Consider the following 23,085-nt stretch of genomic DNA (forward strand, 5'->3'; position numbering starts at 1 on the left):
ACAGCGTGCGAACGGCGCTTTGCGGCAGCGCCTGGTAACGCTGCCCGCGGGCGGGTGAAGTGAGGGCGGCTGAGGCCGGCCGCGCTGCCGGGGGAGATGGCGGCCGAGCGGGTGCTGCCCGCCTCCCCCAACTGGTACTGCAGCCGCTGCTGCGACACCTGCGGGGCCGGCCGCCTCTTCGGCTTCGGGGCCAGGAACAGCGTCTACCTGCTGGAGATCGGCGCCGCGCCCGCCTTCCACGGTAGCTTCTGCCCCTCGCGGGGCGGGGACCCCCGTTCCCCTCCTCCCCTCGGGGGGTCACCCGCCTCCGCCCTCACCCGGCGGCGTGGGGTCCGCACCAGCCTGCCCCGGGGGCTGAGACCGAGAGCCTAGGGGCACCTCAGCTCGGGGGCGCGGGGGGGGCGCGGGGGACCCCCCGGCCCTGGGGCCAGTGAGCTCGCAGTGATCCCCTTCATGGACTTTCCCCCACACCCCGGCCTCTCACTGCGGCTCTGGCCCTAGGCGCGCACCCCCTTCGTCCCTCTCTCTGGAGAGCCCGGGGCACGTGGGAGACGGCGTGGCTGTGCAGATGCATGCACCCTGAGGGCTTATCTGCACTTCAAACGCAGTCGGGTGTGAGATTAAAGGGCAGGCGGTATTTCTGCCCAGCTCTGTATGTGGATGCACTTGTTCCTGAGTAACTTGTTCCTGTTCAGCTTAATCCAGGTTTATTCCAGAGCGAGAGGGTCCACACGTGGAGTTACTCAGGAAGGGTCCCAACTCATGGGGTGCTAGAGCCCAGGCCGAGCCCAGACGTCTATACCGCAATTAAATTGTCCCACAGCCCGAGCCCCACAAGCCCGAATCAGCTGGCCCCGGCCAGAGAATGGTTTTTAATTCATGTAGGCTTTCAAAGCACATTGGATGTCACCTGGGCTTGAGAAACCTGCCCACATCTGAGCTCGCCAACAAATTTGGTATCTGTTGTGGTGTTCTCATAATCATCCTGCTTTAAACAGCTTTCGCAGCAGTAGTCAGTGGATGTTGCAAAGAATGACGTTTTGACTTCTGTGACATTTAGAAGCTATATCGAAAATATTGTTGTCTAAATTTAGAAGAACAGTTGTGTTTCTGAAGCTGGAATTTGTTTTGTTTATGTCTTCTGCTTTTGCAATCCTAGGGGAACTCGTAGGCCATACTGAAAGGGTTTCTGGTTTCACGTTTTGTCACTATCCTGGTCAGAGCAACTTCTGCGCCAGCAGCTCTGACGATGGAACTGTGAAAATCTGGGATACGCAGACGCTGACTGTCGTGACTGAGCATACGCTGCATCAGGTATAGTAGCCTATCCCCGTGCCTGTGGAAAAACTCTAAAACAAGGTTCCAGAATCTTTTCTTTTCTTAGGCAAAGACAAAGTTGTACCAGTTTCTCAATGCCTGTCAGACAGCTAGAAACCAGAAGAGGTCCATGGACCAGTTTGGAAACAGAAACTGTAGAATAGAACTTTGAAAGCTGCATCTGTTTAGAAACTCGTTTAAATACCAGCCTTTGCCTTTCCTACTGGAAGCAGTAAAGAGCTGTATATTTTGGTGTGTTTGTAACTGTACTTCAGTCTGTGAAATAACCTGAAATCAAAATCAGGAGGTCTCTCTAATTCTGATTTCTAGGTAGATTTTCAAAAAAATGTATATATTGTAGTAAGATTCCAGGATTGTCACTTTGTGTGTCACGCCGAAGCCTAGAATGTCTGCTGAGTCAGTGTGAAGTAATGAAACTGCTACAAGCATGTTTGAAAGCACTTTTGGTTTATAATTTCACCTGGTTTAATTATCACTGGGATTTGCAGTCTGTTATCCAGTATTTAAGTTCTTGGCCATTTTGACTTTACAAATTACACCTGTGCAGTAAGGCATGTATCTATCCCATGCCAAGAATCCTAGATATCAGAGGTCACTCAACCACCCTTACTCTACAGCTAGTTTGCACAGAATCATAGAAGAGTCTGGTTGGGAGGGACCTTGAGAGGTCATCAGGTCTAGCTCCTTGCACTTAGGCAGAACTAAGTAAACCTAGACCATCACTGTTAAATGTTTGTCGGTCCTGGTCTTAAACCCTTACAGTGAGGGGGATTCCACAACTTCTCTGGGAAGCCTATTCCAGAACTTAACTACCCTTACAGTTTGAAAGTTTTTTCCCTTGCTGCAGATTAAGCCATTCCATTAACGTAAGACAAGAAGTATATGGAAAACAGTTGATCACCATCCTCTTTATTGCAGTCCTTAACATATTCGAAGACTGTTATCCGGTCTCCTCTCAGTCATCTTTTATCATGAATAAATATGCCTGGTTTTGGTTTACTCCCCTACCTTTCCTCATAGGTCTGGTGTTCTAAACCTTTTATCATTTTTGTTGCTGTCCTGTGGACTTTCTCCAGTTTGTCTACACCTCTTCTAAGGTTGGCGCCCAGAATTGAACACGGTACTCCAGCTGAGGTACTCACCGTTGACCAGTAAAGCAGGACAATTGTCTGTCGTGTCTCTTATATACAGCACTTCTGTTAATACCCAGAAGGATGTTAGCCTTTTTTCACACCTTTTTCATATTGTTGACTCGTATTCAACTTGCGGTGCACAGTGATCCGCGCCGCCCGCCCCCGCCCCCCCCCAAGATGGTGAGTACCTTTCCAGCAGTACTACCACCTAGCCAGTTATCCCCCATTTTGTAGTTGTGCATTTGATTTTTCCTTCCTAATCCTAAGTGAAATACTTCACACTTGTTTTTATTGAATTTCATCTTGTTGATTTCAAACCAGTTCTCTAAATTGTCATAGTTGTTTTGAATTCTAATCCTATCCTCCAAAGTGCTTGCAACCCCCGCCAGCTTGGTGTAATATATATAATAAACATGTTTTCCACTTCATTATCCAAGTTATTAATGAAAATTTTGAATAGTACCAGACCCAGAACTGACCCCTGCGAGACTCCATTAGATATAGCCTTCCAGGTTGACAGCGAACCATTGATAACTTTTCTTTGAGTATGAAAGAACTCTTCTTTCTTTCAACCACTTGTACACCCACCTTATAGTAATTTCATGCGAGAGTTTCATTGGTTTATGAAGGAGACTGCATATATGGTGGATTTCTTGGCCCGACTGCCACATCAGCATGACATCAGGCTTTCACCTGCTAGTAAGTTTATATATATTGCATCCTTGACTTCACAGAGGCCACAGTGAAGTGGTTCTCATATTGTGATTATACAATTATAGGACTGGAAGGGAGGTCATCTAGTCCAGTCCCCTGCGCTCATGGCAGGACTAAGTATTATCTAGAGCATCCCTGACAGGTGTTTATCTAACCTGCTCTTAAAAATCTCCAGTGATGGAGATTCCACAATCTCCCTGGGCAATTTATTCCAGGGCTTAACCACCCTTACAGTTAGGAACCTTTTCCTAATGTCCAATCTAAACGGTCTTTGCTGCAATTTAAGCCCATTTCTTCTTGTCCTATCCTCAGAGGTTAAAGGAAAACATTTTTTCTTCCTCCTTATAGCAGCCTTTTATGTACTTGAAAACTGTTATCATGACCCCCCTCAGTTTTCTCTTCTCCAGACTAAACAAACCCAATTTTTGCAGTCTTCCCTCGTAGGCACTGTTCCCTCTAAGCTGTGTGCGTGTGCGCGCGCACACGGATCCTAAACCCCGTGCACACGGCGAAACACCGCACGCACAACAATTTGCACAGAAGAAATGTTTTCCACATATGGCCTGTCAAAAATTTGCACAGAAGAAATTTTTTGCGCACACAGCCTGTCAAAAATTAGAGGGAACATTGCTCATAGGTCATGTTTTCTAGACCTTTAATCATTTTTGTTGCTTTTCTCTGGACTTTCTTCAATTTGTCCACATCTTTCCTGAAATGTGGCACCCAGAACTGCATACAATACTCCAGTTGAGGCCTAACTGTGGAGCAGAGTGGAAGAATTACTTTTGGTGTCTTACTTACAACACTCCTGCTAATACCTCCCAGAATGATGTTTGCTTTTTTTTGCAAGTGTTACACTGTTGACTCATATTTAGCTTGCGATCCACTATGACCCCTCAGATCCTTTACTGCAGTACTCCTTCCTAGGCAGTCATTTCTCATTTTGTATGTGTGCGATTGATTGTTCCTTCCTAAGTGGAGTACTTTGCATTTGTCCTTATTGAATTTCATTCTGACCATTTCTCCAGCTTGTCCAGATCATTTTGAATTTTAATCCTATCATCCAAAGCATTTTAAACCCCTCCCAGCTTGGTATTGTCTGCAGACTTTATAAGTGTACTCTCTATGCCATTATCTAAATCATTGATGAAGATATTGAACAGAACTAGACCCAGAACTGATCGCTGCAGGATCCCACTCAATATGTCCTTCCAGTTTGATCCATGGAGTCTTTCCTGGCCATCTAGCAAACAAAACACTTGTGAACCAAACGGTGGGGCTATAGGGGAGGTGGCCCCATGAAAGGATCATCCTCTCACAGTGTTGTCTACAATAGTTGATGTCAGTGGTTTTCAACCTTTTTTTCATTTGTGGACCCCTAAACATTTTCAAATGAATGTATGCACCCTTTTGGAAATCTTAGACATAGTCTGTGGACTCCGAGGGATCTGCGGACCAGAGGTTGAAAACTCTGGTCTACTGCTTCTGCTACCTTCTAGCTGCTTAAACAGACTTATCCATGTGCTTCCTGCTATCGTGTGTTTGTAAATTATTCCTTTAGACAAAGGGCCTACAGGACAAGGCTTCAGTAGGCACCCTTGATCAGTCTGCATTCTATTTTTTCAGAATACAATCTCAGCCTTGCATTGGTCATCCCACGTGAAAGATTTGGTTGTGTCCGGTGATGAAAAAGGCACAGTCATTTGTTACTGGTATAACAGAAATGACAGCCAGCAGTTCTTCCCAGAGCCTAGAACTATATTCTGTCTAGCTTGTTCCCCGCATCATGAGAACTTGGTGGCCATCGGGTAAGTACTAGTTACATTGTGTCTCCCTTTTATTTTGCAAGGTAGATATTGTGTGTTTTGCCTGTAGTACAATTTTAAGCTTATTCTTTCAGAAGTTTCAGTAGTTTGGGGATTTGGCCAGTACACCTTAAAGGATTTTTTTTTTGTTCTAGTTGTTTAAGTATTTTATTGACCTGGTATATGACATAGTGGCTTCTAACAACCCGAAATGACATTTACGGTATGTCTACACAGCAAGCGAGATCCTGCGGCAGTGATTCTCAGACCACAGGTCTACAGACTCGGGCTCACGCTATGGGGCGAAAAATAGCCGTGTGGATGTTCGGGCTTGGGCTGGAACTTGGCCTCTGAAGTCTACGGGGATGGGTGGGCTGTAATAAACTAACTGAAGAAATTATTAACTAAGAAAAGAAATGAATTATTTACAAGGTTAAAACGGGAAACATACACACACAAAGGAGTTTGTGTTAGATTTAAAAAGGTAATATAAGCGTCTATAATAAGCAACTCTATATTTCCTTTAGGGGTGACCCATGCCAAGCAGCATGAAGATCTCTTGCTTTTGTTTAGGAATCTTTGCCTCTCAGAGTCCAGACAGCATAAAGGCCCAGTTTCTCCTTGTAAGGGATTTTTAATAATCCCTTGTAATTAATTTTAATTATTTATTATTTATTTAATTAATTTTTAATTAATTTGTAATTTTTAATAATCCCTTGTAAGGGATTTTTTAATCCCTGTTCACTCTAGAATCCAAGCTGATGATGAGTTCATGCATAGGCCTCTCCTTCCTGCAGGGAATGAGGCATGCAATCAACAAACTCTGTCTTTTGACGCTACACACATTCTTATATCACTAATATCTGTTTTAACTACACTAACCCACAGGCAAGCCAGACTGGTTTCCAGCTGTGCATTTGTCAGTGTTCAGTGATGCTCTGAGCCTTGGCATGAGCTGGCACCTGGTCTGCCAGTGCCTCAGCACTGTCAGCCCTGGGGGCTAGATCCTCATTTGGTGTAGCTCCTTTGAAATTAGTGGAGCTGTGCTGATTTACACCAGCTAAGAGTCTGCCCTGTGTGTTTATTTGAGAATCCAAGTATTTCTCCATGAATTTAAATATTTGTCTTTAGCTATAAAGATGGTATGGTGGTTATAATCGACATCAGCAGGAAAAGAGAAGTTGTTCATAGACTGAGAGGCCACGATGATGAAATTCACTCTCTGGCATGGTGCCCTGTGCCTGGTGAAGAAGTGTTACGCAGTCGGCAAGAAGAGCTTCAAGGTAAATAAACGGTTAGGTGCTTTCAAAGTATCTTGTAGTTCATATGGCTATCCAGCTAGTAGCCAGATAAGTTCCTTATTTCATTAATAAAAATACACTAGTGTTAGGGAAAAAGGGTTTCCCTCCCTTCTAGGGTTGGGAGGGTAGCCTTTCCTGGACTTCTGTATTAGCCAAACAAACACAGAGTCAGGACTCTTAGATAAAATGAGGCACTTTAATGCTAGCAAGTACGACAGCTGAAGGGCTCACCAATTCCTACACAGAGGAATATGGCAAAGCCCAGAACAAAGAACATGGTAGAGCTTTTATAGCTTGGTTCAACATACTTTGTGATATCTCTTCCAGTTCAAACTGGTCAACCCCTGTTGGTCTGAGTCCTGAGGTATGAACATGGAGGCCCATCTGTATAAGGAATTCTTTCCCCAAACGGAGAGTACAGGTTACACATAGTTCAAATTCTTTCTACCCATAAACATAGGGAAAGGACAGATAAGCATAGAAAAAAGACAGAAGCCTAGCTGTACATGATTATAGGGTTGTTTTCTGGTTCTTTTCTTTATCACTAGCTGATTGAAGGCAGCCAAAGAGTTAAAAATAAAGTTTATCTGACACAGGGCAATGTAATTGCAGTTGTTAATATTTACAGCGCTGTATGTTTTTCATATGCTTTGCTATCATTTCAACACCATTTAATGTTCCCCTTGGAAGAAGGCGAGGTTCTAAATGGAGAGCTTATGCAGGAGGCAGCTGTAACGAAAGGCTGTTACCTGGCGTCAGGAAGCAAAGATCAGACCATCCGAATCTGGAGCTGTGCTAGAGGCAGGGGTAAGTCCAATGGACCTTTCTAGAGGAAATAATGCCAGTGCATGTGGCATGATAAGTCCACTCTCTGCTAGCCTGCTAGTTCAGCAATGTGATGATGATTCATTTGTATGTTAATAGTGTCTAGATGCTCAAATGTGATCAGGGCCCCATTGTGCTGTAATATGCTCTGCCCCTACTGTACTAAATCCCAGGTTTTGTTGTCAGTCTAGATACTTAGTTTCCTAGGCCACCCAGGGCTGGAGTAAGTGGTGGAAGGGGCACCCTCCTCCACCTCACAAAACATGTTTTACTGAAAGTAAAGAAATCCTGACCAGTTTTGGGGAATGGTGGCTCTGACCATCATTCGAGGGATTCCAAGAATTGAATCTAGAATGCAGAGGACTCCACTCTGAGGAACTCTCACAGTACATTGTAGATTTTAAAAGCAGGGGGACAGGCACTGACATACTGGGAAATTGTTAAAAATCAGTTGAAAGGACACATGGGGATGCACTTGGGGCTTTAGTCTGAGGCTTCGTGTTAGCAAGGCCTGGCAGCCTCTCAGAGGACTGCCTTGTGCTCAGTGGCCAGATTCTAATTAATCTCTTGATTATGTAGGGGTGATGACCCTGAAGTTGCCCACTCTGAAGAGAAGAAGTGGAGGTGTTGACCCAGCTATTAAAGAGCGCATTTGGCTAACTGTTCACTGGCCCTGTGGCCATCCCACGGAGATTGTATCCAGCTGCTTTGGGTGAGCAGGTTTTACCAGATTGGACACGTTTTACAGCTTTGGACATTTTAGTTGCTAGCCAAGAAAGCATTGAGTAGGAAACCCTGCCTCCTGCGTGCTGGGGAAGAAGTGATATTGGAACTAGTGTGGGGACAGGATTTTGGCCTTATCATGTGGGTTAACCTTTATAAGACTGGTTTCAGAGTAGCAGCCGTGTTAGTCTGTATTCGCAAAAAGAAAAGGAGTACTGTAGCACCTTAGAGACTAACAAATTTATTTGAGCATACATATTGGACACTACGGTGCTAATAAGCGATGGTCACATAACACCACCCTATACCGGAAACCTACTTACCGCTATTCCGACCTACATGCCTCCAGCTTTCATCCAGATCACACCACATGATCCATTGTCTACAGCCAAGCTCTACGATACAACCGCATTTGCTCCAACCCCTCAGACAGATACAAACACCTACAAGATCTCTATCAAGCATTCTTACAACTACGATACCCACCTGCTGAAGTGAAGAAACAGATTGACAGAGCCAGAAGTCACCTACTCCAGGACAGGCCCAACAAAGAAAATAACAGAACGCCACTAGCCATCACCTCCAGCCCCCAACTAAAACCTCTCAAACGCATCATCAAGGATCTACATCCTATCCTGAAGGACGACCCATCACTCTCACAGATCTTGGGAGACAGGCCAGTCCTTGCTTACAGACAACCCCCCAACCTGAAGCAATTACTCACCAGCAACCACACACCACACAACAGAACCACTAACCCAGGAACCTATCCTTGCAGCAAAGCTCGTTGCCAACTGTGTCCACATATCTATTCAGGAGACACCATCATAGGGCCTAATCACATCAGCCACACTATCAGAGGCTCGTTCACATGCACATCTACCAATGTGATATATGCCATCATGTGCCAGCAATACCCCTTTGCCATGTACATTGGTCAGACTGGACAGCCTCTACGTAAAGGAATAAATGGACACAAATCAGACATCAAGAATTATAACATTCAAAAACCAGTCGGAGAACACTTCAATCTCTTTGGTCACTCGATTACAGACGTAAAAGTGGCAATTTTTCAACAAAAAAACTTCAAAAACAGACTCCAACGAGAGACTGCTGAATTGGAATTATTTTGCAAACTGGATACAATTAACTTAGGCTTGAATAAAGACTGGGAGTGGATGGGTCATTACACAAAGTAAAACTATTTCCCCATGTTTATTCCCTCCCCCCCCCCCCCAGCTGTTCCTCAGACGTTCTTGTCAACTGCTGGAAATGGCCCACCTTGATTATCACTACAAAAGGTTTACCCCTCACTCCCTGCTCTCCTGCTGGTAATAGCTCACCTTAATGACAGGTTTCAGAGTAGCAGCCGTGTTTGTCTGTATTCGCAAAAAGAAAAGGAGTACTTGTGGCACCTTAGAGACTAACAAATTTATTTGAGCATAAGCTTTCGTGAGCTACAGCTCACTTCATCGGATGCATTGAGTGGAAAATATAGTGAGGAGATTTATATACATAGAGAACATGAAACAATGGGTGTTACCGTACACACTGTAAGGAGAGTGATCACTTAAGATGAGTTATTACCAGTAGAAGAGCGGGGGGGACGGGACCTTTTGTAGTGATAATCAAGATGGGCCATTTCCAGCAGTTGACAATAACATCTGAGGAACGGTGGGGAGGGAAATAAACAAGGGGAAATAGTTTTACTTTGTGTAATGACCCATCCACTCCCAGTCTTTATTCAAGCCTAAGTTAATTGTATCCAGTTTGCAGATTAATTCGAATTCAGCAATCTCTCGTTGGAGTCTGTTTTTGAAGTTTTTTTGTTGAAGAATTGCCGAATTGCCACTTTTAGGTCTGTAATTGAGTGACCAAAGAGATTGAAGTGTTTTCTGACTGGTTTTTGAATGTTATAATTCTTGACATCTGATTTGTGTCCATTTATTCTTTTACATAGAGACTGTCCAGTTTGACCAATGTACATGGCAGAGGGGCATTGCTGGCACATGGTGGCATATATCACATTGGTAGAGGTGCAGGTGAACGAGCCTCTGATAGTGTGGCTGATGTGATTAGGCCCTATGGTGGTGTCCCCTGAATAGATATGTGGACACAGTTCGCAACAGGCTTTGTTGCAAGGATAGGTTCCTGGGTTAGTGGTTCTGTTGTGTGGTGTGTGGTTGCTGGTGAGTATTTGCTTCAGGTTAGGGGGCTGTCTGTAAGCAAGGACTGGCCTGTCTCCCAAGATTTGTGAGAGTGATGGGTCGTCCTTCAGGATAGGTTGTAGATCTTTGGTGATGCGCTGGAGAGGTTTTAGTTGGGGGCTGAAGGTGATGGCTAGTGATGTTCTGTTATTTTCTTTGTTGGGCCTGTCCTGGAGTAGGTGACTTCTGGGTACTCTTCTGGCTCTGTCAATCTGTTTCTTCACTTCAGCAGGTGGGTACTGTAGTTGTAAGAATGCTTGTTAGAGATCTTGTAGGTGTTTGTCTCTGTCTGAGGGGTTGGAGTGATCACTCTCGTTACAGTGTGTATGGTAACACCCATTGTTTCATGTTCTCTATGTATATAAATCTCCCCACTGTATTTTCCACTGAATGCATCCAGTGAAGTGAGCTGTAGCTCGCGAAAGCTTATGCTTAGATAAATTTGTTAGTCTCTAAGGTGCCACTAGTACTCCTTTTCTTTTTATAAGATTGTAACTTCTGTGTTTCCTGGGACTTGTCCAAAGATCACTGCTAATGATACATGTTTGTCCATGAGATCTCTGAGGGAGAAAGCTGTGCGACTCACTCTAACTTTGGTTTGCCACAGGTCGGTGGGTGTACATATATGTGTAGAGCTATTTCTTGTGCAGAGGAAAATAAAGTGTGCACTTTCCTTTCACAGAGGTGAGCTGCTGCTATGGGATTTGACCCAATCTGGGAAACGCAAATGGACGCTTCTGGGATCTTCTTCAGAAGGGCAAAATCACACAAGGATTGTGTTCAATTTATGTTCAGTGCAGGTGCACGGGAGAGAGCTACTTCTTTCCATTTCAATGGACAGGGATGTAAGAACCACTTGTCGTCATACAATAGCATAACAATATCTGAGACCGTTCGCTTCAGCTAAATCTGAATATCCCAAATTTTGCTCCTAAGAATTGGGTTGAGCTGGAGCAGGTTGTATGTATTTATGTTGTTGACTTACGAGCTCAGACTTTTATAACAATGAGGTTGATGAATCTCGCTCTCCCTCTGGGCTTGAGGGAGAAGTATTTAACAGTGGGACATGTCAATTTTTCTCTTTATATATACATTTCTCTCTTTGTTTTAACAAGACCCAGTTTCCTTGCTAAAATCACATATATTATCGCTGTAATATGTGGCTAGTAGAGACTAGATAATTTTAAAGTGCTGTCTTGACGGGTGCCTTTCTTAAAGGAGCTAAGAAGTCTGCAATTTTTGGAGAAGGGCCATGAGGATGAGTTAATTTATCCATATGGACTGCTCACCTTTAATGAATGGGCACTCTCTCACATGATACAGAGACGTCCCTATGTTGTGTACTTCTTAGAAGGGGGACCAGGCATCCTTGGTATAGTCTTAAATTTGACCCTTTCAGTATCTGTCTTGCTCAAGTTCTTTTTATTGCCATTGCATTACTAACTCATAGCCTTGGTGTTTCTTGTTTCCCAACTTTCTCCAGGTAAAGTGTTGGGACCTGATGACTTTAGATTGCTGCTGGACTCTGCCTTCTCTTGGGGGCTTTGTCTACAGCCTGGCCTTCTCCCCTGTGGACACAGGCTGCCTTGCGATAGGTGTTGGGGACAGCATGATCCGGGTGTGGAACACCTTGTCTCTGAGCAATACTTACGATGTGAAAACATTCTGGCAGGGCATCAAATCCAAGGTCACAGCTGTGAGTGCACTTCTAGTTCTCTTTTCTCTTGCATTTTGTTTCCTGCTGTTTGTTACAGTTCAGGGCAATTGCACCTGTATTCTCCCTTTGTGGGCCAGCAAGGACACCCACTTTAAGCTTCCAGCTCCTAGCCATCACCTCTCTTGAGCAGAGACCCACATCTCACTTCCTCCTGATTAGGGATTTTAAGGCTGCATCGCTCCCTGCCTACACCGGGATATCCCCAGCAAGCTAGACAGCATAAAAAGGACAGTGTCTGTGCTTTGCTTGCTTTCCGAGGGCTGTGATCAGTGTGTTGCCTGCAGGTATAAGTTACCCCACAGCTCCTTCTAATCAAGCACATGTATTGGTACGGTAAAAACCATTCTATAGAAAACATATTGTAACAGTAAAAGGGCCTACACACTTGCTGGAAAGCTTATCAGAGGTCATCCCCAATTCCAGCCTCAGGCTAGGTTTTAGTCCATCAAAGCCCATAACTGGGTTTTCCCTGTGGTTATAAGTTCATCTATCTTAAATCCAGAACCAGAACAGAGATTGGGCAAATCAACCATTTCTTTATGCAGCTCGGGGCTTTTGATTTTGGCCTTCTATAACAGCTAATCAGCAGATAACTACCCTCTTCTCTGGGCATAGCTTCAAAAGGCTGGGTTTTTGCATTTGCATTAACATCTCCCTAGGGATTCCCCATGAAATCTACTTCACACTTACTGTCCCAAAAGTCCATACTTGTCTGGCACATTTTCAGTTTAGTCTTTTGAACTCTCAGGTTTTATATCTGTCATATCTCCCCACCCCGAGGGTTTACATACAATCCTGGCCCACAATAATACATAAACTTAATATAAAATGATCTTTCAAGTCTATTGCTGGAAACTGCCCATATCTGTCACACTTACTCATTTATCCCTCCCTTCTGGAAAATGTTTTATCCAGCTAATAGATACATAAAGGCAGTATATTGCCCAGGTTCTCACGTGTGGATTCATTTGCAAGCAGCATATTTCTTCGTGTCTAGAGACAGAATTCTAGACACTGATGCAGCTACAGGTGCCTGTGTGAGATGTAGGGGAAAAACTGACAAATTTGTATTTGCATTGTATTTCTGGCCGTTTTTTCCCCATTGTCATCTTCTAACTCTGTCGCTAGGCTTTCCTTTCACAGCAGGGTGCCAAGGCATAGTTAACTGCGGTTATAGTTCAACCACAGCTTAGCAAGAGGTACCTGCTCTGTGGTGAGTGTTAGGGTCACTGATGGCTAGATAACGGTATATGTCTTCAGTAGAAACTGCTTTTGCCACTCTGAGCATTCTAATGCCTCCAGCTCTGTTTCTCCCAACCCACGATAAACGGAGAGGGAGCCTTGCATATTCTCAACAAGAGATCAGTTTAAGTGTCTAGCTGGTGGGCCTGGTAGCAAGGGGTTGATCTATTAAGGATGGTGCTACCTCCCCAATTTCAAGATTTTCCTTTTTTTTTTTTTTTCTAGATAATCCCTGGAAAAAATGCACTAGGGGATAGGAATTAGCCATATGCCTGTATGGTTGTTTGACCTTTTATTACTATTTTGTTTGCAGTTATCCTGGCATCCGACAAAAGAAGGCTGCTTAGCCTTTGGAACAGATGATGGAAAGGTTGGCATTTATGACACCTACTCCAGCAAGTAAGAAACTAGTTTTCAAGTTGATCGGTGTTTTGATGAGCAAATTATAGTTGCTACAGTGATGGGAATAATGGAACCTTCTTAAACTCCTGGGCAGTTTGAAATGACACTTTAACTTCTTACTTATTGTGATGCTTCTAGTGATGATTTTTCCATTGCATGCATTCAATAGCATTAGATAAAGATAATAAGTATCACTGCCAAGGCTGAAACTCAGGCCTTTCCTACTCAATGTACATTGACTGTCTTCTCTGTTGCAGTGTCCTTAGCTTAGGCAAGCTATTGCTCAGAGAGTAGGATTAAATTACAAGTAGCTGTAGAGCATAGTTGGTTGGATTTGGGGTGTGTCCATCTTGCCAGTATCTACCGGCTGTGCCTAGTAGCTGCTGATGTAAGTTTGCTCCAATTGCCCAACCAAATATCACTTATGGGTGCAGCCCAGGCATAGAAAATTTCAGCCAGAACTTTCCAGGGAACTAGGAGCATGTGCAAATGTGGCATACAAGAAAAGTCCTGCTATAATCTTAACTTTAGCAAGCAGTGTAGCTGAGGATGCAATTGTGAGGTGTGCTGCTGGTTGCATTTCTGCTTTTTGGCCTGTTGAACTGCTGCTTGTCCATTTTCACTCATGGCCATTGTGCTTTGAGCTTTCTCTGTATGTGAGATTTGTCTGGGGATGTTCACTACACCTCTCTGAAATCTGACTTATTTTGGTCTTCCCTGCTCCTCTCCCTATCTAGCATCAAAAATAGGCCGCCTCAGATCTCCAGCACCTATCACAAGAAGACTGTGTACACGTTAGCCTGGGGCCCTCCGATTCCCCCTCTTTCTTTCGGTGAGTCTTGGAACCATACTATAGAAAACTGGAAGTCCTTTCACTTGTAGAGGATGTGGATGCTGTGGAGATGGCCCTCCTGCTGAGTCGGTGTGCACTGGGTATGATGCCTGTGCCCTTGGAGATTTTTTAATAGATTCATTCTCAAGAAGGAATGAACCAATAGTGACATATACACATAGACCCTGCAGTCATCACTGAGGATCAAACCTAGGACCTGTAGCACCAAACTCACCAGCCCGTACCACTTGAACTAGACGAGCAAATGAGTTGACTCTTGTTAAATAACAAGCTCTTAATGTTGCTCAGGGCCAGCCACTAGAGGGAGGTAAACCCCATGCACAGTCAGTGTGTTAAGAGAAGTAAACATCTAGTATTGAAAGTGGCCCTTTTAATGGGTTATAACAGGAGAATCTCTTACTGCCAAATCACATATGACTCTTTCAATCAGAGGCTGTATTTTTGCTGGGAGCAATTACCCCTACTTAGGTCTGTGTAGGAAAAGGCTGTATTTAGCTTTTATCTCTGTTGTATAGGAGGCGATGGTGACAGGCCCTCTGTAACATTATACAGCTGTGCAGGGGAAGGTATTGTCTTACAGCACAATCCTTGGAAGCTTAATGGAGAGGCAAATGACATCAATAAAGTCATCAGAGACACTAATTCAATCAAAGTGAGTATAATTCTTTATGGGTCATGGAGTAGAAATTACTTGCATGTTAACATTCCATCCCTGTTTTTTCTTTTCTGTCCTGCTGATGAATCTATAGCAAATAAAATAAAGCATCTGAAATCCTTAATCTTCCTAGATGCATTTCAGAGACATTTAAAGCATCTAAATACATACACTTTTGCCCCTGAAGAAGTTCTTTCTCTTTCATTAAGGCAAGACAGCAGATCTTCTCTCACAATAAAGCTATCACTAATTGTTTTTCTGTTTTTTGTAATTTATTTCTTGTTTTCAGAGAAGTACTTGTTTTTCTAAAATTAATACTTGGTTCGTATAGTGCTTTTCATCTTCAAAGCATTCGAGACATTAATTAAAATCCACAATGCCCCTCTGAAGCTGGCAAACAAGTATCCTTAATACTGTTCTACGGATCAGAAAACCAAGGCAAAGCACTTGAAGCACAGCTCTGTGATTAAAATGTGAAGCTGTTAGCTCTAGGTCCTGTACTCAGACCACACCTCAGTCTCATTTCTGCATTCAACTTCCTTGTGAACTGAGGGAGAGTTTTACAGAGGCACAAATGGCAGTTAAGACTCGAAAATCTCCCCCAAATATCTTGGCTGAGATCACATAGTGAATGAAAGAGGGTCAGCCACCTGAGAACTCAAAATGCTCCTAGTCCTTTGCTCTCATCATTGGACCTATTAGATCACTACCTCTCTGAGTGCAGTTTACTAATTTTTTTTAATGAAATGCTGTTGCAATAAGGTTACGAAGCACTGTGGAGAAGTTCATCTCAAACCATACTGCAGCGGGAGCAGAGTAGGCTAATGTAAGTGATCAGACCTGGGAAGAGGGGTGGTTAATTATGCCTTGGCAAAACAAAGAAGTAAACACAGTGGGCTACTTCCTCACTTGGTATAAATCAGCAAAGCTCCTTTGACGACTTGGAGCGTTGCTGACATACACCAGCTGAGGCTCTCGTCTAGTCTTTCAGACCAAAAGCATCATTAGAGATAAAAGGGGGGAAATCCATGCCCAACAGGAAACAACAAGCATCTTAAATTGAGAATTACCAATAATGTAGGTCTGGATTGGGGGAATTGTAACAATAGTTAAATTCTTTATAAACTCGAAATAGCAGTTATGAGTTTGTTCACAAAGGCTGGGATTTTCAGTGGGGTTAGGTGCCCAGATCCCACTGGATCCCAGAGAAACTTCCTTTGAGATTTTTAGAGTCTGAATTGATAACCCTGAGTCACCATTTCCTGCAGCAATTAGTCCTGCTATTAATAGGACCTATTTTATCATCACTCAAGCACGCATCTCTGTTACAAAATGTGCTCTGGAAATCAGACATTGGGGATTCTCTTTTTATGGTCTTTTTCTAATTGCAAACTCCCAAGTTGACTACTGGTTTAATTCTCTTGAATTTCATGGAAGGAAAGGGTTTGCAGCAGTTACTGCTAACAGCTCTGTGTTTTTTCTTTGGTATGTTTTCTTTCTTCAGTACAAATTGCCTGCACGCACTGAGATCAGCTGGAAACCAGATGGCAAAATGTTGGCTCTTGGTAACGAAGATGGGTATGTTTTCTTTAAGGCCTAGGTTAATGCTAATGTCATATATGCAATCAACAGCTGATTACGTCAATTCATCTAGAGTCAGCATAGTGACTGCTCTGATTTATCTCTGACCTTCAGCCCTGTCAGTGTATCTGAGGGAGGAGGAATTTCTTGTTTTCATGTCAGTGAAACAGTTAGCTCTACCTGGAACCAGTTATGCTGGAGGGCAGGTGCTTCCAGCATGGCACTGCTCGTGCACCTCAGTCCTGATTGGTAATATTCTCTACCGTCCCAGAGCTGGGTCTCTCATGAGTGCACACAACCCATCATTCCACCGTGTATGTTGATTTTTACAAGTGACTGATAAGGTTCAGGATGCTTGTTTTCACCTGTGACTTAAGCCAGGATTTGAGACAAGTTTATGGAGGTGAAAATCTCATTAATTTCTTGAACCACTCCAAGTCACATTCTGTCATTATACCCTGTTAATGTGCAATAACAACAGAATATTCACATTATGGATGAAACATATATCCTTTAGCAAATCCCAGTTTTCCCTAATTTCTCATGTTGTGTTTTTTGTTTGTTTTAATTTCAGATCAATTGAAATATTTCAGGCTCCTACCTTAAAATTGCTCTGCACCATCCAGCAACATCATAAACTGATTAATGCTATTCGCTGGCATCATGAGCACGGGACCCAGCCAGAGCTGAGCTACACGATAGCTTCAGGCTCAATCAATGCCATCATTTATGTGCATAACCTAAAGAGTGTCATAGGTAACTGCCTGGGCTTATACTTTCAGATGTTGCAGGAATGTGATTCTTCCTCCCCCCCCCCCCCCCCCCTTCTGTATTTTCCTTTCCTTACACTCCCTAGGGAGCTCTGTGACTGAGTTTCACTCCTTGACTCCAAAGGGAGTTGATTTTGTTCTTTTCCTCACCTTTTTAACAACAATTAGTTGTTTTGGGGTCCCATTCTCATGTTTGCTTCCCCAGGCAGCAGGGCTTGGGACTGTTGGCAGGGACTGCATGCATAAGCCCTGAATGAGGAGAGGCACCTTGTATCTCATCAGGGATCCTTCCCAGGCCTGCGTAAGGAGCAGAGTTGATAGGCAGCTGGCAACAAGGTTCCTATGGGGTGTAGTACACCCCTCTGATGGCAGGGGGCTCGCTTGTTTCAGTTCTCTGAAAAAGTTGCCTTTTGCTTGTGTCTTGAAATACATGAAAAAAAGGCAGAGAAATCTGAGACACGTTGAACCGTGAGAAATCTCAGCTTAAAAAGAGCTCGCATGTGTCACAGTGCTGCTCCTTTACAACGTGCACGGAATGCGAGGAACCTGTGAGTTGCAATATGGGGAGCTGTGAATTAGTGTGATTATGGTATGAATGCAGCCAATAGAAGGCAACTTTATTTTGCTTAGTCCTTTGTGCACACCCCCTTCCAAAGCTCTTGACGACAGAGGTCACTAATAAACCAGTGTTGAACGTTGTAAGCCAAGCTTTCAGTACACAGGGTTGGGGTGCATGTGCAGGGATTCACCTACATCTGCACGTGCAGTTTTGTCCACTGCTTTGTTCAGACAAAGAAAGGCATGCCCCAGGGCTCCTTGCCAACTGTGAGTGTGGCCTGATGTGACGATTTCCATTCTGTTGGAGTGACTTGTCCTCCCAGCCTTACCTGACCTCCATTGTTTGCTTTCAGAGAGCTCTTCGAAAACTCCTGCGATGCTAACAGAGCCTTTTCGAACTCTGGTGGGGCACACAGCTAAAATCACCAGTCTGGCCTGGAGCCCGCACCATGAGGGGAGATTAGTATCTGCTTGCTATGATGGCACGGCACAGGTATGGTTATGGAACCACTTACTATTACATTTCTTTTGCTTTCTAATCCTCCTTCCTCTGCAATGTTTTTAAGTCTGAGTTGACAGCAGAGTATGTGGGGATGACTCCTTTGCCAGATAAACTGTGGTATTGCTGAAAACTTCTCTGCGATAGAAATCTGCCGAAAAGGACAGCATGATTTTCCTCTACAGGATAAAATTGTAAAGTGATAGACTCCTTTGCTTCTTTTGCAGCACCAGAGATGAATGGTGTGGAGAAAGTGAACAAGGAAATGTTATATAAAGGGATAAATAACACAAGGACCATGGTCACCCAAAGAAAAAATTAATAGGCAGCAGTTTTAAAACAAACAGAAGGAAGTACTTCTTAACACAACTCACAGTCAACCTGTGGAACTCATTGCCAGGGGATATTGTGAAGGCCAAAAATATACCGCGATTCAAAAAGAATTAGATACATTCATGGAGGATAGGTCCAGCAATGGCTATTAGCCAAAATATAGTCATGGATGCAAACCCTGTACTCTGGGTGTCTGTAAACTTCTGACTGCCAGAAGCTGGGACTGGATGACAGGAAATGGATCACTTGCTAATTGCCCTTTTCTGTTCATTTCCTCTGAAGCATCTGGCACCAGCAACTGTTGGATACTGGGCTAAATGGACAATAGGTCTGACTCAATATGGCTGTTCTTATGTGTGTTTTTGGTTGGAAGAGAAAATGAAACAGTACAAGTAGTAAGGACTTCCTAATGATGCCTCTGGCACTGAAATAATTGTGTAGAATGACAATGCAGAGAACTGCACGCAACATTTTGGAGAAAGTAGACATCTAGGACTGGTTGGAAATTGATATTTTAAAATTTATTTTCTTCACAAGTTGGAACAGTCAAAATACCAAAATTTTCTGTGGAGTGAAAATTTCTAAAAATATTGATTGAGAAATGTAGAAACTAGACATTTCAACATTCCAGAATCAGAATATTTTATTTTAGTTTGTTGAACCGAATTGAAACATTTATTTTTGTCTTGAATCAATATTAATCGAGTTCTCATGAGCTGCTGCTGTGCCTTTTTGGAAATTGTAGTTCCAGTGCCTACATGTGCCCAGGCTCCTCTGGGCTGCACTCCCTGGCTGAATTACATCTTCCATGATAAGGAGAACTTGTGGCACCTTAGAGACTAACCAATTTAAATTGCTCAAATAAATTGGTTAGTCTCTAAGGTGCCACAAGTACTCCTTTTCTTTTTGCGAATACAGACTAACATGGCTGCTACTCTGAAACCTATCTTCCTTGATGCATCATGGCAGTTTGGGCAGAGGGAAGACTGCTGTGGATTGCGTGATAAATGTCAGACAGAGTTAAACCAAAATGTTTCGATTTGTTCAACCTGACCCCAAATGGAATATTGTGCTTAAATTTTCAAACATTTCTGGCAAAACCTGAATTTTTTTATGAAAAATGTTAACTAAATGGGAACTGCATTTTCCACTAGAAAAAAATATTCATTGGACAGTTCCCATCCAGCTCCGTAGAAATTCTGCAATGGAAATGCAGAACTTGGCGCTATCTTCTTATCGATCAGTACTGCGCAACTTACTTATGGGAAAATATTCACACTACACTGAGTCTACATTAAGAAAATCACCACCATGATGCCTTAAAGATTAACTAAAACATCTTTAGTGATCTTTAGCCCATGTGATGAAGAAAAGATTTTGTTTACAAACATTCCTATTTTAGAGTCAAATATTTGAACATCATCTCCCTTTCACTTAACTTGTCAGATTTTGGACTTAAAGAGGAAAGAGAGAGACAGACACACACGCACAAAACTATCTCTGTTTTAGATGTAGGTGATCACATCTCTTAACAGAAGGAAAGTGCAGAATCCTGGCCTGAGAGCAAGGGAATGGGTTTTCGTAGTCTGATCATGCAGTCAAAGTCTGAGTTTACACTGTGGATAACAAGCTTCGATCTTAAATTTCAAAACACATCCAGTTTCAAGTCTGCAATGCTTTGCATAGAGTGAGACATCTCTAACAAATAAAGGCCTCTTAATTTGCCATCCAGCCTTCTGAAGGTATCCTCAGTTTTGACACTGAAACTTTTCAGATGTGTTGTGTTTTGAATTATTAGACTCAATCACTTAATCCTATTAGAGAACTCCTTAGCTCTAGGGTTCTTTATGGGGTCTTTTTCATATCTATTAAAGGATATTCTGTTGTACAATGTTTCTGGACACTGCTTAATAGTTGCTGTGTTTTAAAGCCATAAGTGACTGCATTTCAGTAGTGGTAAACTGATTCACAGCTTCAGTTGATTGGGTCTTTCATCAGCACTTTTGGATCCTTCAGGATGAAAGATGTCACATGAATGTACAATTGTTATCAGTAGCAACAAAAGGGACTATTCAGAAACTCCTTCTATGTGTTGGGTTTGGGTTACTGGTTCTTGAAACATACTAGACTACTTTGGAGACCTCTCAATGTAAAGCTGCTGGTGATGGGTGAAGATGATGATACAGAACATTAAAGGAGTATCAGACTTGTTTAGATATTTGGTTTCTCTAAAAAAGGGCTTTTGTTTTTAGGTGTGGGATGTTCTGAAGGAGGAGCCACTGTGCAATTATCGAGGGCACCGGGGCCGGCTGCTTTGTGTTCAATGGTCACCAGTGGATCCAGATTCTGTTTATTCAGGAGCAGATGACTTTTGTGTTCATAAATGGCTAACCTCAAAGCAGGAGTATACCCGGCCCCCTCAAGGTCAGTCTACCTGAGCAGAGGATTCTGTACTGGGGAGGTGTGGGGATAGGAGTAATGAAATAGACAGTGGTAATGTTTGTTCTAAATTCAAATCTGCCCTTTAGTTCTTAGGCAGATCCTCCGTGTCCAGGATCAAGTGGAGCTGTAGATGAGACCTCCAGCGTTATAGTCTAGGAAGTTAAGCCAAAATGGGAGCTCTGATCTCCAGAGGTGACATGCTAATATCTAAGCAGATTGCTCTCTCTTAGACATAATTATTGCAATCTTTTCCAGGCAAAAAGAGCGCAGACTTGGAGAAAAAAAGGAGCTCTCAACCCAAACCCAAAGCTAAGAAGAAGAAAAAGCCCGTGGGGAAGGTTCCAGCAAAGCAGGATGTGAGCAACACAGTGAATGGAGAAGAGCTTATAGACAATTTGTTAGATGAGAATGGGATATCAGACCATGAGGAAGAAAAGGAAGCGCAGGAGTTCTCTGACAAGGTCTCCCTGGCAGGTAATTACCAGTCCCAAGATTGTCTTAGTTAATGGAAGAGACTTAGTAGCCTGGAGAGCTAAGTTGAGATCATAGTCATGAAATAGCATGCCCATGGACCAAATTCTCCTATGTGCCTGGGACAGCTGGAGAAGAGAGGGTGACTTTGTGCCACATTCATGCCCCTCTCAAGTGATCCTGGAATCAGCCAAGTTCTGGTTTCTCCCTTGACCAAACTTGGAGCAGCTTTTGCAGATTCCTTCTAGATTACTGATTTCAGTTAATACTTCAAGCACAAGAAGTTAAACCTACATTGGAACCAAGCTGCTCAACCTGTCGCTGACACTACATTAAACCTTGACACTACATCTTTTAATGTCTTTGGCTCGTCCATAGCTTCTTGTTTCTTTCATTCATTTAATCCCACAGTTTCCAAGGAGCTCCCTTTGCATCCACGTGTTTGTTCTGTATCTGACCTGCCAAAACCTTTCACGAATCATAAAACTACTCCTGTGAAAAAGGATCACCCTAAAGAGAAACCAGGTTGGTACATTTCATGCACAAGTGTCATGACACAGATTGGGTTTCAGGGACCAGACAGAGCCACCACACTTTGAGGCTTGTTTCCTGTAAAAGAGCAGCATCCCATATTAATGTTACATCAGCTAAGCAATGTCTGGAGAGAGAGCTCTCAGAGCTATTCATCATGTTAGTTCAAACTACTTTTGGTTTAACTGACCCGCCAAGCAGGAAAAATGGCTAAGTTTAGTGTGATATGTGAATGTCTCAGTACATATAGTTGCTATCTTGAGTATAAACCGGGAACATATAGTTGCTATCTTCAGTATAAACCGGGAGGTAGAAAAACATTTGGTTTGTGCATAGTGATTAGTATTCATAAGGCAGAAATACCCTAAAACAGGTGTCTGTGGTGCTTAGACACAGTTTCTAGAGCATCCTAAGTTTCCATTTCTTACTGTGTCATAAGTTGGTTTCTTTTGTGGGAGGGAGAAACTGGTTATGGCTAGTGCTGAAACTATGCAACAATGCCTAAAATGTGACTAACTTCATTCCAGTCCCTGATGCCTCTGTGAAGAAGAGAAAACCTCGGTCTATCCTACCTCTCAGCACATCTATGGACCAGAGGTCGAAAGACGAATTGCATCAGGACTGCTTGAGGCTGGCTACATGTCTAAGATCCAAAGGTACAGGAGATGAGCTGCAGCCTCCTCTTCCTGCTCAGCTAGGGCATCCCCCTACCTCACCCAACCCCAAAAGCATTTTGGCCAAGATTTTCACAAATAGATGTCAAAGATAGGGCTCCTGGATCCATATCGAGGCACCTAAATATGGCTTTTGGAAATGAACTTTAAGAATCGCCTTGTGAAAATCTTGGGCCATTACATAGAAATGGGTGAACAAATCTTGTTTTATCCTTCCCATAACGCTTCATTCTTCTGCCATTGTGGCCACTTTTTGAGGCTGGGGGATTGGAATACCCTTACCAATACTGGGCACATTCTAATCTGGGGTC

General features: G+C 43.2%; 1 protein-coding gene across 4 annotated transcripts in view; it reads left to right on the forward strand.

Annotated features, from left to right (window-relative positions):
- Positions 1-3: 3 nt before the first annotated feature.
- The window catches only part of GEMIN5 (gem nuclear organelle associated protein 5), a 35,890-nt gene continuing 12,808 nt past the window's right edge, over positions 4-23,085 (forward strand). For 3 of the 4 annotated variants that reach the window (XM_073355229.1, XM_073355232.1, XM_073355231.1), the window contains exons 1-18: positions 4-241; positions 1,160-1,314; positions 4,812-4,993; positions 6,122-6,273; positions 6,982-7,098; positions 7,696-7,828; positions 10,729-10,891; positions 11,530-11,742; positions 13,319-13,404; positions 14,145-14,239; positions 14,776-14,912; positions 16,420-16,493; positions 17,071-17,252; positions 18,178-18,317; positions 20,909-21,080; positions 21,354-21,572; positions 21,981-22,094; positions 22,628-22,756. In XM_073355229.1, the coding sequence (XP_073211330.1) occupies positions 97-241; positions 1,160-1,314; positions 4,812-4,993; positions 6,122-6,273; positions 6,982-7,098; positions 7,696-7,828; positions 10,729-10,891; positions 11,530-11,742; positions 13,319-13,404; positions 14,145-14,239; positions 14,776-14,912; positions 16,420-16,493; positions 17,071-17,252; positions 18,178-18,317; positions 20,909-21,080; positions 21,354-21,572; positions 21,981-22,094; positions 22,628-22,756 (2,608 nt within the window). In that variant the 5' untranslated portion in view covers positions 4-96. Of the gene's footprint in view, positions 242-1,159; positions 1,315-2,477; positions 2,652-4,811; positions 4,994-6,121; positions 6,274-6,981; positions 7,099-7,695; positions 7,829-10,728; positions 10,892-11,529; positions 11,743-13,318; positions 13,405-14,144; positions 14,240-14,775; positions 14,913-16,419; positions 16,494-17,070; positions 17,253-18,177; positions 18,318-20,908; positions 21,081-21,353; positions 21,573-21,980; positions 22,095-22,627; positions 22,757-23,085 lie in introns of those variants that run through there. The other variant, XM_073355233.1, reaches the window with a different exon arrangement.

The sequence above is a fragment of the Lepidochelys kempii genome, chromosome 8 (assembly GCF_965140265.1).
Source record: "Lepidochelys kempii isolate rLepKem1 chromosome 8, rLepKem1.hap2, whole genome shotgun sequence".
NCBI classification, from domain to species: Eukaryota; Metazoa; Chordata; order Testudines; family Cheloniidae; genus Lepidochelys; species Lepidochelys kempii.